General features: G+C 44.5%; 1 protein-coding gene and 1 long non-coding RNA gene across 8 annotated transcripts in view; one reads left to right on the forward strand and one right to left on the reverse strand.

The window, feature by feature from the left end:
• Nucleotides 1–11,282, reverse strand: part of LOC143678023 (ankyrin repeat domain-containing protein 26-like) — a 148,499-nt gene extending 137,217 nt beyond the window's left edge. For 4 of the 7 annotated variants that reach the window (XM_077154879.1, XM_077154896.1, XM_077154888.1 and 1 more), the window contains exons 1-4: nt 10,919–11,282; nt 6,488–6,602; nt 6,164–6,337; nt 3,384–3,490 (exon numbers count right to left, since the gene is read on the reverse strand). In XM_077154879.1, the coding sequence (XP_077010994.1) occupies nt 3,384–3,490; nt 6,164–6,337; nt 6,488–6,602; nt 10,919–11,091 (569 nt within the window). In that variant the 5' untranslated portion in view covers nt 11,092–11,282. Of the gene's footprint in view, nt 1–3,383; nt 3,491–3,530; nt 3,621–3,720; nt 5,893–6,163; nt 6,338–6,487; nt 6,603–10,918 lie in introns of those variants that run through there. The other 3 variants (XR_013173023.1, XM_077154923.1, XM_077154903.1) reach the window with 3 other exon arrangements.
• A 222-nt stretch (nt 11,283–11,504) lies between these two features.
• Nucleotides 11,505–12,566, forward strand: LOC143678041 (uncharacterized). Its single transcript, XR_013173025.1, has 2 exons — nt 11,505–11,773; nt 12,200–12,566. It is a non-coding gene; the product is annotated as an uncharacterized LOC143678041 (long non-coding RNA).
• The last annotated feature ends 3,312 nt before the right edge of the window (nt 12,567–15,878 follow it).

Here is a 15,878-nt window from a genome sequence, read left to right on the forward strand (position 1 = left end):
CCCACCCACAGTCTGAACCAGCACATCTTTATTACAACAATGGTTAATCTCCCTTTTAATCTCCAGTTGCCTTGGAAAATGTAATCCTTCTTTAATACATGGATATCAATGTTTCATGAAGGAGACTTAGCTCTCCTAAGTCCAACTAACCTACCACAGATTCAGAAAATTCTGCCGAATGGCTGCCTTATGAGGCAGAATTTGAAAAGTATGCCAGCTTTGAAAAGTTGAGGTGGAAATGCAAGTCCTTGGGAGATTTTCATTATTATGGGAAATAGATCACCTGAGGGGCTGAACTTAATTATGGAATCTAAGGCAAGCCAAGCTGGCACCCACTACTCTGGGGAAGAATGATATGGGCCCTTCTACAGCCTATGAAAAGGCACTCCACAGGATTAAAGGGGTTTTTAGTAGCAAGGATGAAAGGGAACTCTGATCTCTTCCTGAAAGTTTATTTGAACCTCTCTGACAATTATAATGGTCCCAACTAATATCTGCTGGCAGAAAAAGTAAACAAGGGCCTCAAAGGCTAATTCACCATGATGATCTGGGCTCAAATGTGGGTTCCACACAAGGATTTGATGGGAGATGAAGGGGAGCATCAGTGTGTTCACCATGTGGGCAGCTAAAGCTAGAAGGCCCAGCAGCCAGGGCAGTGTGCTGGTGCTCTGGAAACAAAGACTAAGCATATGTTTCAGTTTATATGTGAACTAAAGAAGAACTCTAACTCTAAAGACTAAGTATGGGTCACCAGTGAAGATTGTGAGGGGTCTGGATCAGCAAGGGCATCCTTGTAGCAAAGGTCAGTCATGACCAGACTATAGAATCAGTCTTCAGCAGCAAAACTGAAGCAACAGAAGCAATGAAACACTAGAATGTCCTTTTTTCCCTTCACCTGAATTGTGAAAGAGGATTCTCTTCCTTGGACTTGGTAAATCCTACTGAGTTCTTGGAAAATTCAAGGGGTGGGTACAGGAGAAATATAGGATTTTCTGCTAACCAGGACATCTCAAGATGCAAATCATTAATTAGTAAAATCAAAGCTGTGGCCCTATTTACACACCATGCATAACGGCTATACATGGAATGAGGCGGATAATGTTAGCAACACTAAGAATAAAGGTCTTGAATCCCGAGCCCGACATGACTCCCAGGGGAATAAACCTCCCTGGCAATGAGGGACAAAAATCCTAGCATGAGCTGGAAGTTGGCATCAAGGGATTGAGAAAAGCTTCTCAACCAAAAGGGGGAAGAGAGAAATGAGATAAAGTGTCAGTGGCCGAGAGATTTCAGAGTTGACAGATTATCCTAGAGGTTATTCTTATGCATTATATAGATATCCCTTTTAGTTTATGGTGTACTAGAGTGGCTAGAGGGAAGTACCTGAAACTGCCGAGCTGCATTCCAGCAGCCATGTTTCTTGAAGAGGATCATATAATGATATAGCTTTTGCAATGTGACTGTGTGAGTGTGAAAACCTTGTGTCTGACGCTCCTTTTATCTATGGTATGGACAACTGAGTAAAAAATATGGATAAGAAATAAACAAATAATAGGGAGAACAAAGGTTAAAATAAAGTGAGTAGACTGAAATACTAGTGGTCAACGAGAGGGAGGGGTTAGGCGTATGGTATGTATGAGTTTTTTCTTCTTTATTTATTTTGCTGGAGATATGCAAATGGTCAAAAAATGACCATGGTGATGAACACACAATTATATGATGATACTGTGAGCTGCTGATTGTAACTATGTCAAAAATGTTTGTATGTCAAGAATGTTTGTATGTCTGTTTGTGGTTTCCAATAAAAATGTTAAAAAAAAAAAATCCCGAGCCTTACTTTTCCCCATAAAGAATGCTGCATCCACTGCTACTTCTAACTAGTCTAGACTCAAATGGACTTTGCCTCTTAGTTTCTGGCTGCTGACATGAATTAACTCACAGCCATTCTAAGACTGTCTGAATCAAACTATAAAATCTTCCTTACCAACTAACTGTATTAGTAGCAATTATGGTTATCTTACACCTCACCATTTAGTGATAGCTAATATATAATGTAAAACAGTTACATATCAAAACCACTAATAAGAGCATATTCTTCTGCAGTCCATCCATAGATATCTCGAGAAAAGACATCAATACCTTGCTGAAGAAGAAGACTGACTACATTTGTTGATTCAAACTTTACAGCAAGCATGAGGGCTGTTCTAAAATAACAGAAAGATAACTTCACCTCAAAAACTTTAATTAAGCTACAGCTAATGTGATATATATTTTACCAAGTTAATATCTTGCCTGTCTGTAGAGAAGTAACTAATTACAAACACTAACAGACATAATCATCTTGATTGTTCATGTGGATATCTTCATAAATTACTCTCAAAGCTAAAAGGAAGGGAAAAAGCAAAAGGAAGCATCTTGTCCCACTGTGGTCTAATATTAATATAATGGTACTAATAACAGTCATAGTAGTTGTATCAATGATGCTAATGAGTATGTTCTAGGCATTGAATTAAAGGCTATATATATATATATATATATATATATATATATATATATATATTCTCACATACAACCACCATTGAATCACGTATTATTAGTATCTTCCCTTTCATATCAGAAAACATATTTGGTGATTTTAAGTAATGTCCCGAAGGCCACACCCCTAGCAAGCAGGAAAACAAGGAATTAAATTCAGTCTTCTGTGCATCTAAAGCCCATCTCTTTCCTCTCTGTCACCCACCCATGACTTGTCTTCAGAAAAGGAAAAGATCATTTAATTAAAGCCATCGTCTTTCCATCTGCCCATACCAATTAAAAATGAAAACATCTCTAAGATACTAGAAAGGAAAAGGATAAAAACTGATGAGCCCCACAGTATCCGGAAAGAGTCATAATCATGTAAGAATAATCTAATGTCAGTATTATTCAAAGTAATTAAGTTAAAGCAGAATCATCCAAGACAAAATGACTTTCAACTCCTTTCTATGTTTAATATAGCATCTTTTAAAGAAAAATATATAAGAAGCAGAGGTTTACACTACATAAGGATTAAGAAATTCAGTATTGTGTCATAAAGCAAACTAAAAATTAATCTTACTTTACAAAATGACTAAAACTAATATATGATCACATAACAAAAAAAATCAGATTATAAATCACAAACATCAACCAATATCATAAAGGAATATGAATCCTGCTACACCCAGGTCTTCAAGTTCCCCATTAGAATAACTGCTTTTCTACTAACTGATGATTTGTGTTAATGTTTCTCACTACATACCAGTAATTATAAGTTAATCCTTTTCTTATTCATTCTCTGAAATGAGTGGTTATTATCACTCTACAATACCACTAAGATTTAAAAAAAGAAAGAACTACTGTACCTTTTTGCTTTATCAACTGCATGTATATTTGCTTCTTTCTTTACTAAAAATTCTACCATTTGCTGTTTGTTTTCACTTATAGCAAGTAAAAGTGGGGTGAGGTCATCCTGCAAATGAGTAAAAACAATTTAAAATTTACAAAATTACCTATTTCTCAACTGTATTTAAAAGCTTTAAAAAGATCACTTCAGTTTTGCATCTCATCCACTTGGCCAATTCCCTTTATCATTTGGAGATCTGGTCAAAAAAGGAAAAAGTAAGAAAGAGTCACATAATGAAAACTGGATTTAATTTTCCTGGTAGGGATGGAATCGAAACTAGTAAGCTCAAACTGTACCTTAATATCATTATTCATAAACTCCTTTCCTCCCATCTTCTCATCAAGATAGTCTAGATTTGAGATCATTGTTTAGACTCTTATCTAAGTAGTTGTTTCCGACAGAAAAGGATATTTTAGTGGTTAATTATGTTCCTGTGTCTCAACCATTTAATCACTTCCTGTTCACTCACAATTTGGTTTCCCCATTGACCTCCTAAACTTGATCTCTAGGTAAGTTCAAAAATTAACTCTTGGGCAGGCCATGGTGGCTCAGCAGGCAGAGTTCTCATCTGCCATGCCAGAGACCCGGGGTTCAATTCCTGGTGCCTGCCCATGCCATGCCCCGCCAAAAAAAAAAAAATTAACTCTTTCCTAAACTGAGAATTATCATCCACAAAACTGAAGCACACTTTCCCTAAATATACAAACAGGGAAAAAAAAAAAAAAACTTCTGTTGATATCTTCCCTCAATTCTTAAATTTCCAAATTGATCTAACGATTATTTTTTATTCTTCTCTTCTTCCTTTGCTGTTTTCCCATTTTAAGCCTTGGCCCAAAAGAGATAAATACTTTAATATAAATTATTTTTTATAAGACAGAACTTGTCAACAGCAGCAGGAATTCTATTTATTATAAATGCTTTTGTGTTGTTGATCTCTTTTTAATTTACTAATTAAAAAAATTAAGAACAAACAAAAACAATAACATATAATTCCATTCTACAAATACATTCAGTAATTCTCAATATCATCACATAGTTGCATATTCATCATTTCTTAGAACATTTGCATCAATTCAGAAAAAGAAATAAAAAGAACAGAAAAAGAAATAAAACAATAGAAAAAAAAAGATTATACCTACCATACCCCTTACCCCTCGCTTTCACTGATCACTAGCATTTCAAACTAAATTTATTTTAGCACTTGTTCCCCCTATTATTTATTTTTATTCCATATGTTCTACTCGTTTCTTGACAAGGTAGATAAAAGGAGCATCAGACACAAGGTTTTCACAATCACACAGTCACATTGTGACAGCTATATCATTATTCAGTCATCCTCAAGAAACATGGCTACTGGAACACAGCTCTACAGTTTCAGGCAGTTCCCTCCAGCCTCTCCATTACATCTTGAATAACAAGATAATATCTACTTAATGTGTAATAATAACCTCCAGGATAACCTCTCGACTCTGTTTGGAATCTCTCAGCCATTGACACTTAGTCTCATTTCCCTCTTTCCCCTTTTGGTCGAGAAGGTTTTCTCAATCCCTTGATGCTAAGTCTCAGCTCATTCTAGGGTTTTTCTCAATCCCTTGATGATGAGTCTCAGCTCATTCTAGGATTTCTGTCCCACGTTGCCAGGAAGGTCCACACCCCTGGGAGTCATGTCCCACATAGACAGGGGGAGGGTGGTGAGATTGCTTGTTGTGTTGGCTGGAGAGAGGCCACATCTGAGCAACAAAAGAGACTCTCTTGGGGGTGACTCTTAGGCCTAAATTTTAAGTAGACTTGACCCATCCTTTGTGGGGTTAAGTTTCATATGAACAAACCCTAAGACTGGGGGCTCAGCCTATAGCTTTAGTTGTCCACACTGCTTGTGAGAATATCAAGAACTCCGTTCTCACCATTTCCTGAAGGGGGCTTTGCAAATACTTTTCCACTCACTGATCGAATCACTCTGGGATTCATCGGGGCATCACTCTGGACAAACCAACAAAATCTCATATCCTACCTGAGATTCCAAGTACTATGGTGTTCAATCAAACTATCTACATAAGCTATATTAGGAAATGCACTAGTCAAAATATAAATTTTGTAACAAACATTTTTTGCTTTAGTCTCACACATAAGGAGACATTTGAAAATATTAATTACCATCTATTTTCAGCACCCTGAAATAATGACATTCCTTTGTTCTTCCTCATGCAAAAACATTTTTAGAATTTGTACATTTAGTCACTATTATTATACACTCTAGGCATTCCTAGATTATACCATCTCAATCTTTAACATCTATCTTTCTTTCTGATTTCATCTATGTCCCCAGCCCTCCTCCCCCTATCGTTCTCACATGCAGCTTCATTCAGTGCTTTAACATAATTGTATCACAGTTAGGTATGTGTTGTTGATTTTTAATAAATCCTTTTCCAAAGTAAATTTGTTTGCCTGTGTTATGTTATACCAATTAGAAAAACAACATGAATGAGAATCTTTTTTTAAATTTATTTATTAATCAAAAACATTAATAATCATTCCATTCTACATATATAATCAGTAATTCTCAATATCATCACATTAGTTGCATATTCATCATTTCTTAGAACATATGAATGAGAATCTTAATTATGTTATTCAAAACATTTGCTTTCAGGGAATGCCTGACCTTCCAAATATATAAAACATCAATATTAAAACAAATTTATTCCAAATATATTGTGAATGAAGTTGGTAGAACTATACCTTGTTTCTTGCTTCAATATCTGCATTGTGTAAAAGCAGTTTGGCTGCTATTGGTATGTTCTGACCACAGACAGCATAGTGGAGAGCAGTGTTGCCGTTAACATCCTTAAGATTTGGGTCAGCACCATGTTCTAGCAGAATGGTTGCACATTCCTCTTCCTGGCATTGTACAGCCTGTCAGTATTAGAAAGAGAAACAGACTTCAGATTCTAGGAGTTAAAGGTAGAGTCCAAATGTTTCACCAGTTAGCTACATAAACTTGTTTTTATTCTAAGCACTTAAGTGAAATCTATCTCATGCTGAAATAGTTGCAACACTACATACCTTCATCAGAGCTGTCCTGTTTTCATTGTCACAGAGGTTTAGCTGGCACTTTCTCTCTACCAGGACTGTTACCACTTCTGCATGGCCATTGGCACAGGCCAGATGCAGAGCGGTCCTATAAAAGTGAGAGGATTTTTAAAAAATTATAATCACTATCTCAACATGTACAATTATTAGTGTAACTGTAAATACTAAAGAGCATGTTATTCCTATGCCTTCAAACAAAGACTTAATTTTCTTCTGAAGTTAAATATTTGGTAGCACATATTACGTACATTAATGAAAGAGCCCAACTTGGGTTTGAATCCTATTTTAACTCTGTGACTTATTAGCTATCACTTAACTTTTCTGTGTTGCCATTTCCTCATCACTAAAACAGGGAGAAAAATACTAGCCATCTCAAAGGACACCATTATGCTGCTTAAATCAAAAGCTATACAAAAGCTTTAGAACAGTTCCTGGCAGAAATAATAGCTCAGTAAATGTTAGTTAAAACTACTATTACAACAATTAGAATATACTGCTATTCTAAGTAGTGCTGAGAAAACACTTGTATTTTACATTTTTCTAATTATTTCCTAAAGCTATTTTAATATAAACGGGTTGATGGTTAATAGGGTATATATATTTTTAAGATGTGAAACTTTTTGCCAAATTGCCTAGTTGAAAGTCATAAGCAACTTAACTTTCAACAGCAGTATAAGTACCCATTCTTTCTCATCCTCATATATTTGGTGAGAGGAAAATTGTATTTTATTCCTCTTTTAAATTAAATGTCTCCTTTTACCAGAAACTGTAAATATTTGTTACTGTATCAACTGGCCACTTGTAGATCTTCTGTCAAAAAATACTTTGCCCTAATCATAAAGAACACCTAGGGCAATATATAAGATTCCACAAGGGTTCCATGCACTAGAGTAACTTTCCAGAAACATACAACCTCCACATGGGTCCCTGGTTCAGATAAGTCCTGAAACCTAGAGGGCCCAGACTCTCCAGAACATCAGATAGTTCTACCTCAATACCCCATATTAGTGACAAATTCTTCCAATATGAAAAAGTTAGAATGGTCATCCCTAAAGAGAGGGATGGAAAGATCTAAGGTAATGATGGAATTCTACAGTGAAGACAGGATTTAATAAATGAATATGATTGCTGAATCATTGAATTGATAGCTATTTTAGTCTCCAGTATCTTACAGCAGCTAAAAGTAAAAACCTAAAATTGTGGAACTGTAACCCATGTCAAACTCTGAAATCTGTTCTACAACTAATTGTGGTGCTGTGCTTTAAAATTTACTGCTTTTTTCTATATGTTATTTTTCACAAAAAAAAAGAAGGAAAAAAAAGTCTATTGTGATGATAAAAAAATATTTAAGCCTTCTAGCCTCCTATATTCTGGAGCAGCTGGAAGGAAAAAAATCTGAGAGGATCATATGGTAGCCCATGACAAACTCTGGGATTTGTCCTATAACTACTTGTTGAAGAGTGCTTTGAAAATTATTGCTTTTTTATTTCTTTGCTTTGTATATATGTTATACAATTTAAAAAGTTCAAAAAATAAAATAAACAGCATGCCACACTGAAAAAAAAAATACTCTGCCCTCCCAAAGAAGATATACAAATGGTCAATAGGCACATGAAAGATGTTCAACATCATTAGCCATTAGGAAAATGCACATCAAAACTACAATGAGAACTTGCGGGGAAGATGGTGGAATAGGGAGGTCCAGGACTCACTCCTCCTCCCAAACAGCTTGTAGACAGGCAGGAACTGTCTCAAACAACTGTACTGGGGCTCAGGACGCCAGGGGAACACCATACAGCGTTCAGAAAAGAGTGGGTGGAAAGGCTGAGAAACTGCGCTAAACAACAGAGAGTTACTGGCTCTGCCATGACTGCAGGTGCCCATACCACATTCCCTAGATGAGTCAACTTGGATCCAGACCATGCTGGCTGCTGCAGAGGGAGAGAGGTACGGAAATCCCCTTCCCCAGGAATGGGAGGTTGGGGGAAGGGACATGGCCAAGTCCTGAGCACGGCTTTTGATCAATAAATTTGGATTGCTAGGTCCCAGCTCTGAGCTGCTGGCTCAGCCCGCCTCAGACAGGGACAGTATGGCCATTTTTTGAACTCCACTGCCAAGAGGAGCTGCAGAAACAGTTTTCTGAAGGGTGCCATCTTCTGGGAAGTCCAGGAAAGCACAGCTTTGGGGAGTCATTAAAAAAAAGCTTCTGGTGACTTTCATGATCATCTCCCCCGGGCTCTCTGTAGCTGGACTTCAACCCCTTCACCAGTCCCTAGCGCTATTTTAGCTGGGAAATACTGATTTGGGAAATTTCTTCCCAGGGTGACTTTTTGGGGTACAATTATATGAGTTTTACTACATAATATAGATTTGTGTAATGAACAACACATAATCAGGGTAAAGGATACACATTCTTAACTGCTTATGGTTCATTCTCAGGGAGAGAGAACATGCTGGGTCACAAAACAGGTCTCACTCAGTAAGTTTAAAAAGACCGAAATTATCCAACGCACTTTCTCTGATCATAATAGAAGCTGGAAATCAATAGGAGACAGAGAACTGGAAAATTCACAAATATATGCAGATTAAACATACTCTTAATCAGTAGGTCAAAGAAAACTTTCAAGAGAAATCAGTAAATATCTTGTGATGAATGAAACATATCAAAACTTGTGGGATGTAGCAAAGACAGTGTAGCGAGGGAAATCTATAGCCCTAAATGCCTCCATTAAAAAGGAAGAAAGGCTTAGCTCAAAGACCCAACTGCACTTCTGGAGGAGGTAGAAAAAGATCAGCAAATGATTCCAAAGCAAGCATACAAAAAGAAATAACAAAGATCCAAGCAGAAATAAACGAAATGGAGAATAACAACAAAAAACAATGGAGAGAATGAACGAAACCAAATGTTCGCTCTTTGGGAAGATCAATAAAATTGACATACCCTTAGCTAGACTGATGAAGAAAAAAAAAGATGCAAATAAAGTCAGAAATGAGAGAGGAGATTTTATATTACAAAGATCACAAGAGAAAAAAATCATAAGAGGGGGTGCAAGTTTACTTTAGTGGTATAATTCTTGCCTGCCATGCAGGAGACCTGGGTTTGATTCCCAGCCCAGCCACTCCAAAAAACAAAAAATAAAACAATTTCAATAAATGATGCTGCAATAATGGGATATTCACTCACCTCACAGAATACAAAAAAAAAAACCAAAAAACAAAAAAACAGATCATACTATGAGCAAACAGTATGAGCAAACAGTAGACAGACTATGGGAGCAGCTCCTCAGGTGACAACCTCTCGGGGGACAGCAGCACTGGGGGGCAGGCAGGTCCCGGCTCAGGTGACAACCTCTCGGGGGACAGCAGCACTGGGGGGCAGGCAGGTCCCGGCTCAGGTGACAACCTCTCGGGGACAGCAGCACTAGGGGGGCAGGTAGGTCCCGGCTCAGGTGACAACCTCTCGGGGGACAGCAGCATTGGGAGGTAGGCAGGTCCCGGCTCAGGTGACAACCTCTCGGGGGACAGCAGCATTGGGGGGCAGGCAGGTCCCGGCTCAGGTGACAACCTCTCGGGGATAGCAGCACTAGGGGGGCAGGTAGGTCCCGGCTCAGGTGACAACCTCTCGGGGACAGCAGCACTAGGGGGGCAGGTAGGTCCCGGCTCAGGTGACAACCTCTCGGGGACGGCACTGGGGGGCAGGCAGGTCCCGGCTCAGGTGACAACCTCTCGGGGGACAGCACTGGGGGGCAGGCAGGTCCCGGCTCAGGTGACAACCTCTCGGGGACGGCAGCACTAGGGGGGCAGGTAGGTCCCGGCTCAGGTGACAACCTCTCGGGGGACAGCAGCATTGGGGGGCAGGCAGGTCCCGGCTCAGGTGACAACCTCTCGGGGACGGCACTGGGGGGCAGGCAGGTCCCGGCTCAGGTGACAACCTCTCGGGGGACGGCAGCACTAGGGGGGCAGGTAGGTCCCGGCTCAGGTGACAACCTCTCGGGGGACAGCAGCATTGGGGGGCAGGCAGGTCCCGGCTCAGGTGACAACCTCTCGGGGGACAGCAGCATTGGGGGGCAGGCAGGTCCGGCTCAGGTGACAACCTCTCGGGGACGGCACTGGGGGGCAGGCAGGTCCCGGCTCAGGTGACAACCTCTCGGGGGACGGCAGCACTAGGGGGGCAGGTAGGTCCCGGCTCAGGTGACAACCTCTCGGGGGACAGCAGCATTGGGGGGCAGGCAGGTCCCGGCTCAGGTGACAACCTCTCGGGGGACAGCAGCATTGGGGGGGCAGGTAGGTCCCGGCTCAGGTGACAACCTCTCGGGGGACAGCAGCATTGGGGGGCAGGCAGGTCCCGGCTCCATCCCGGGTTCCCCTCGGACTCTCTCCCGCCCGCCCCGCGGCCCCCATCACCTGTTCATTTTGTCCCTATCATTCAGGCGGCTTTTTCCCCAAAACAGGATCTGCTGCACTTTGGCCACATGGCCCCTGCTGGCGGCCTTGTGGATCTTGCCGAGGTCCCGGTCCCGAAGGAGTCCCGGCGGCGTTTTGCCCTTCTTGCTCCGGAAGCCAAAAATCCTCTTCATCGCCGAGGCGCGGGGAGGCACCTCACCTGCCACTCGGTTTTCCACCGTCCCCTGAACTCAGAACCAGAGTTAGACGGGACCCCACCCGGCCTCGCCGCAACACCGCCCCAGCGAAGCTCGGCTAACTACAACCTTTCCAGCAGATGAACGGGAGCCAAGCGCCGCCGTTAAACAGAAGCGCGCGTGCGCGCCTCAGAAGTCGGCGTCCCTGCGCGTGCGCACGGGGCCGGGCTGGTGCAGATTCCCGGCGCGCTTGCGCAAAGTCCGGGCCCCTCCAATCTCGGCGAACGCCTGTGAGCATCCGGCGTGGGCGTCGCGGGGGAAGGGCTGCGCCGGAAGTGGGTTGCGGGAGGAAGACGCGCCTGTGAAAAAGCGGTGTTTGCACAGCACGGCGGCCACCGTGGTTTGGTTCTTAAGGCTTCATACCCCAGAATACTTCCCTAGAAAGTCGCTGAGCTCTTATTCACTAGGCTTGTTTCTGATCACTCTGAAGTTCCATTCCTAGAACTGATCTTTGTCCATTCTGTCTTGCGGGTCTCCTCTGTGTTAGTTCTAGGTTGCTATCAGCAGGCGCCTCTTGGACCACGTGGATGCTGATTATGATTCTTCTTTTATGGTATATGCGACGTCATCTCTATTGCCTGTGCTTGTACATCGTTTTCAGTCGTTTCTCCCAGCTGTGGTCAGTACACGACAACACCTAGAGATCGTGGCAGCTGTGGTCTTGCAGCTTCTAGTGTTACACCTATTTCTTGGTGTTTATGACATCTTTGGAGGGGTAATCATTATGATCAATATTTTTGACCTTACCGGATATAAATTTTATTGGAGGAATTTTAAAAGGCAGGATTATCGTGAAATATTAGACTCTCCCATTAAATGAATACCTGGTTATCTTATCAGTGTTGAATTATTACATGTACACTGCATTTTAATGTTCACCTATAAGTGTTTTCTGTGTTGTATAACTGACAGAATGCTATGTAATATATGACTAATGTATACAGATGCAGAAATATTTATTCTAATATATTCAAATACAAGTATTAAATATATGAAATAAAAAAAAAAAAAAAGTCGCTAAGGTCTCTTTTTCCCTCAATTTTAGCCTCGACCGGTTTCCATGAGAATTTAGCGGGGACAACAACAGCAGACCGTTTCCAGGGTTTCGGAGATTGTGGCAATGGGTGTCACCGAGTGCCAGTTGATGAGAAGCCGATACACGTTCTCCAGATGTGAAAACGCATTTCCACAGCCTGCCTTCTCCCCCTCCCCTTCGGTCTAGCCTCACGTTCACAGTTTTACATTTTTTTCTTTTTGCTTTATTTTCCCCAATTAAATCTTTAATCAATCCAAGACATATTGATGCCTGGTATAACAGAATTGCTTAGGTGTAGTCACTTTAGCAAACAACTCATCTTTCCTTGCCTAATTTAAAATGCCATTTTATCATACATTAAATTTTTAGGCATGTTTTTTCTGTTTCTGAGCTTTTCAGTCTGTTCGATGGAATGGACTGCATCTTCTTGTGTCAGAAGAAGAAAATAATTTCACTATTTTACTTCATTATAAAATATGTTTTCCTAGTCATCATAAGTCCATTCTTCAATTTCAGTAGTCTTGGCAGTGTTTACCTCGTCATCATTTGAGATGAATTTTTAATCACTATGTCAAATTAAAAAAAGATTTCTTAGTGAGATTCTGATTGTTATGGGGTTAAAAGAATCAATCTTAATTGACAATCTCTTGAAACCAACTCGAGTTTGGGTTTGGGGGGATGGAAGAAGCCTGCAGACGGAGGTGGGAGTTACCATCGTTAGTGCACTTACTGTCAAAGAACTGTCCACTGAACGTGGTTAAAGTGGTAGTTATGCTATGTGTATCTTACCACAAATAAAAATGTTTAATTAAAAAATATATTAATTTATATATATAGTATATATATTATATAATTTAATATATATATTTTTAATGAACAAAGCATTTGATTCCAGACTGCCAAGAACAAACAAGATAAAGACAAGGGAGCAGGGGAAGTTTGTGAGTAAAGATGAAAGAAGGCTGGTGTGGCAGAGAAAACTGATTAAATTAGAAGCCAAGACCACTCAGTCTCCCTGGGCAGTGTGGCCATGTGCTCTGCCCGTGGCGGGCTGTCCCAATCGGGGCGGCTTCGTGGGTGGACGCTGTCAGTGCCCTCCCCCCGAGGGTCCGTGACCAGCCCCAGCTCTGTCCCCGCAGCAACCAGATGTCTGGTCCACTGTCCTCGCTGGGGCTGGGGGCGGCCTGAGGGCTGTGTGCTGCCACGTGCGGCCCCTCTGCCCGGGCGGAGCAGGTAGACCCACGGACAGCTGAGGGCGGTCAGGGTCCTGGCGGCCTCCGGGGGCTGTTTCCACGCCTGTGAGCTCCTCAGCTGCAGGGGTCACGCAGAGGCAGGGGTCCAGGGGCCCACCCGCACCCGTGCTGGGTCCTACCTGGAGGGGGGCTATGAGGGGACAGTTGTCCAGGGGCCTCTGGCAGGCACAGGCCACAGCACAGCCCCCCACCAGGGACCCCAAACCCACAGACCCCCAGCTCGCGGGAGACCGCGCACCTTCCCTCCTCCCACCCCACCCCCAGAACTGGGCCGCCTCCTAAACGTAGCCCCCAGGGAAGCAGGAGAGGTTTTCCGGGAGCGGTGCAGCCTCTGGGGTTCCACTGGGGTGAGCTGTGGCAAGGGCGCCCCGAGTCCCACAGCCTGATGCCGCTGGCGCCTCCCCTTTGCTGCACTGGGCGGGTGGCGTCGGAAGCTGCCCTCCACAGCTGTGGCCTGGCTGGGCAGGAGAAGGTTGTTTGGATGAAGCTGAGACGAGCAATAGAATATGTTTAAAGCAGTTGTAAAACAAAACTTAGCCTTGCAATAATACTTAGCTTTTATTCGCACCATGTGCACCTAGAAAAATGTAAGCACGTCTTGGTGCGCTGGTAAATCACATCCCACGAGCTCCTGTGCGTGCTTCTGCCACCAGCAGGACCCAGCGCCCAGCGCAGCCGTCCTCAGGATGCTCGACACCCTTACTCACCATTGGGCCAGGTGGGGGGTGGGTAGGTAGGCCAGGTCCGCTGTCCACAGCCGTCCTCTGTCCCTCGGGGTGACTGGGGACATGTCTTCTGCCTGCACTGACACCTACCTCGTTCCACTCCTCCTCCACCCTGCGAGGGAGGGGCAATGTCACCCAGTTACAGAGGGGGAAACTGAGGCACAGGGAGGTCTGTGTCCTGTCCAGGCCAGGGTTGGGCCTGCGGCCGCCACAGCCCAGCAGAACGTGCCTTGTTGGGTGCCTCCACGGCTGTGCGAGCAGCAGCCCCAGGCCGCGGCTACCCCCAGCGGCTGGAGCCAGCCCTGCTCTGCACCCTGAGCCAACTGCCCCATCCCATCCCCCTCTGCTGACCCAGCCTCCCCCGCCCCGGCGCCCCCACCCCGACTCCCCCTCCCTCCCCTGCCCACCCCCCTTCTTTCCTCCTCCCCCAGCTCTTCCCTCTGCCCCCCACCATCTCCTCTTTCCCCACCCCCCATCCTGCCCCCATCTCCTCCTCCACTGCTCCCCCCCTCCCACCCGCTCCCCGTCTCCTCCTTCCTCCCCGCAAGCTCCCTGGAGGTCCCCTGGCCGATGGGCAGGCACAGCCTTCTTAGGGCATCCGGCCACCCCTGGGTCCCACTCACATACTCCACCCCTCATTGGTGCCCCCTGGACTTCAGTCCTGGCCACAGACCCCTGAGCAGTGCCCCCCACCCACTGCCTTTCCTGCAGCTCTCCTGGGACTCGACGTTTCCCCGCTCTGGACCCTGCAACAAGCGTCCAGGCCATGCCGACCCCTGCGCCCTTCCTGCCCCTGGCACCCAGCCCAGGGGGTGCTGCTGCTGGCCTGGGAGGGGGCTCTGCTCCCCTCAGGCACCCGCCTCCTCCCCCCTGTCCCCGTCGACCTCCCAGGAGAGAGAGAAGTTCCCCACAGTGCAAAGGGCACTGCATGTGCCTGGAAAGGGGCCGCACAGGAGCTGTGGGAGCTGAGCACGCTGCTGGTATCCAGGAAGAGACGGTGTCGGGACGAGGTGACGCCCTGGGGACCTGCCCACAGTGAAGTCCCAGGACCCTGAGGCTGGGCGCCACCCCACGCTTAGCCCACGACGCAGGAGAAAGTGGGATATGGTGACCTCGAGGAGGGGCACGGCTGGGGGCCAGTCCACCGATGCCCCGGGTGGGGATGGGGATGGGGGTGGGGGCGGCTGGGGGACCGGAGCACCTCCTCAGGGTCATGGGGCGCCAGTGGGGTCTAGCCCTTGGGGGCGATTGCAGGGCGGGCTCAGGGGCATTTGAGGGGAGCAGGAAGGAGAGTTTAGGGCACTGCCATTGAGGAGGCTGTCCTGATGTGTTCTGTGGTCACGCCTGTTACAGGCAGGGTTCCCAGGTGACTTTTTGCTTGTAAGACTTATTAAAGATTTACATTTCTGCTCGATTATTTATTAGGCTGGTGTTTTTATAAATGCACCAGTATGCTGAGTGGAGGGCCTGCATGTGCACGTGTGTGTACGTGTGTGTACATGTTAACTTGCGTGTGCAAGAATGCACACAGTGCATGTGCACGTGTGTGCATCTGTGTATTGCCTTGCACCAGTGTGCACATGTGTATATTGTATGTGCGCACATACAATGTGTGTGCTCTAGTGTGTGTGAAACAGAGGGTGCTTGTGTGAAACAACTGTGCATGTGATTGTGCAAGTCAGTTCCTGTGCAGGCCCCACGCTTCTTCAC

This window comes from Tamandua tetradactyla, chromosome 1, assembly GCF_023851605.1.
Source record: "Tamandua tetradactyla isolate mTamTet1 chromosome 1, mTamTet1.pri, whole genome shotgun sequence".
NCBI classification, from domain to species: Eukaryota; Metazoa; Chordata; class Mammalia; order Pilosa; family Myrmecophagidae; genus Tamandua; species Tamandua tetradactyla.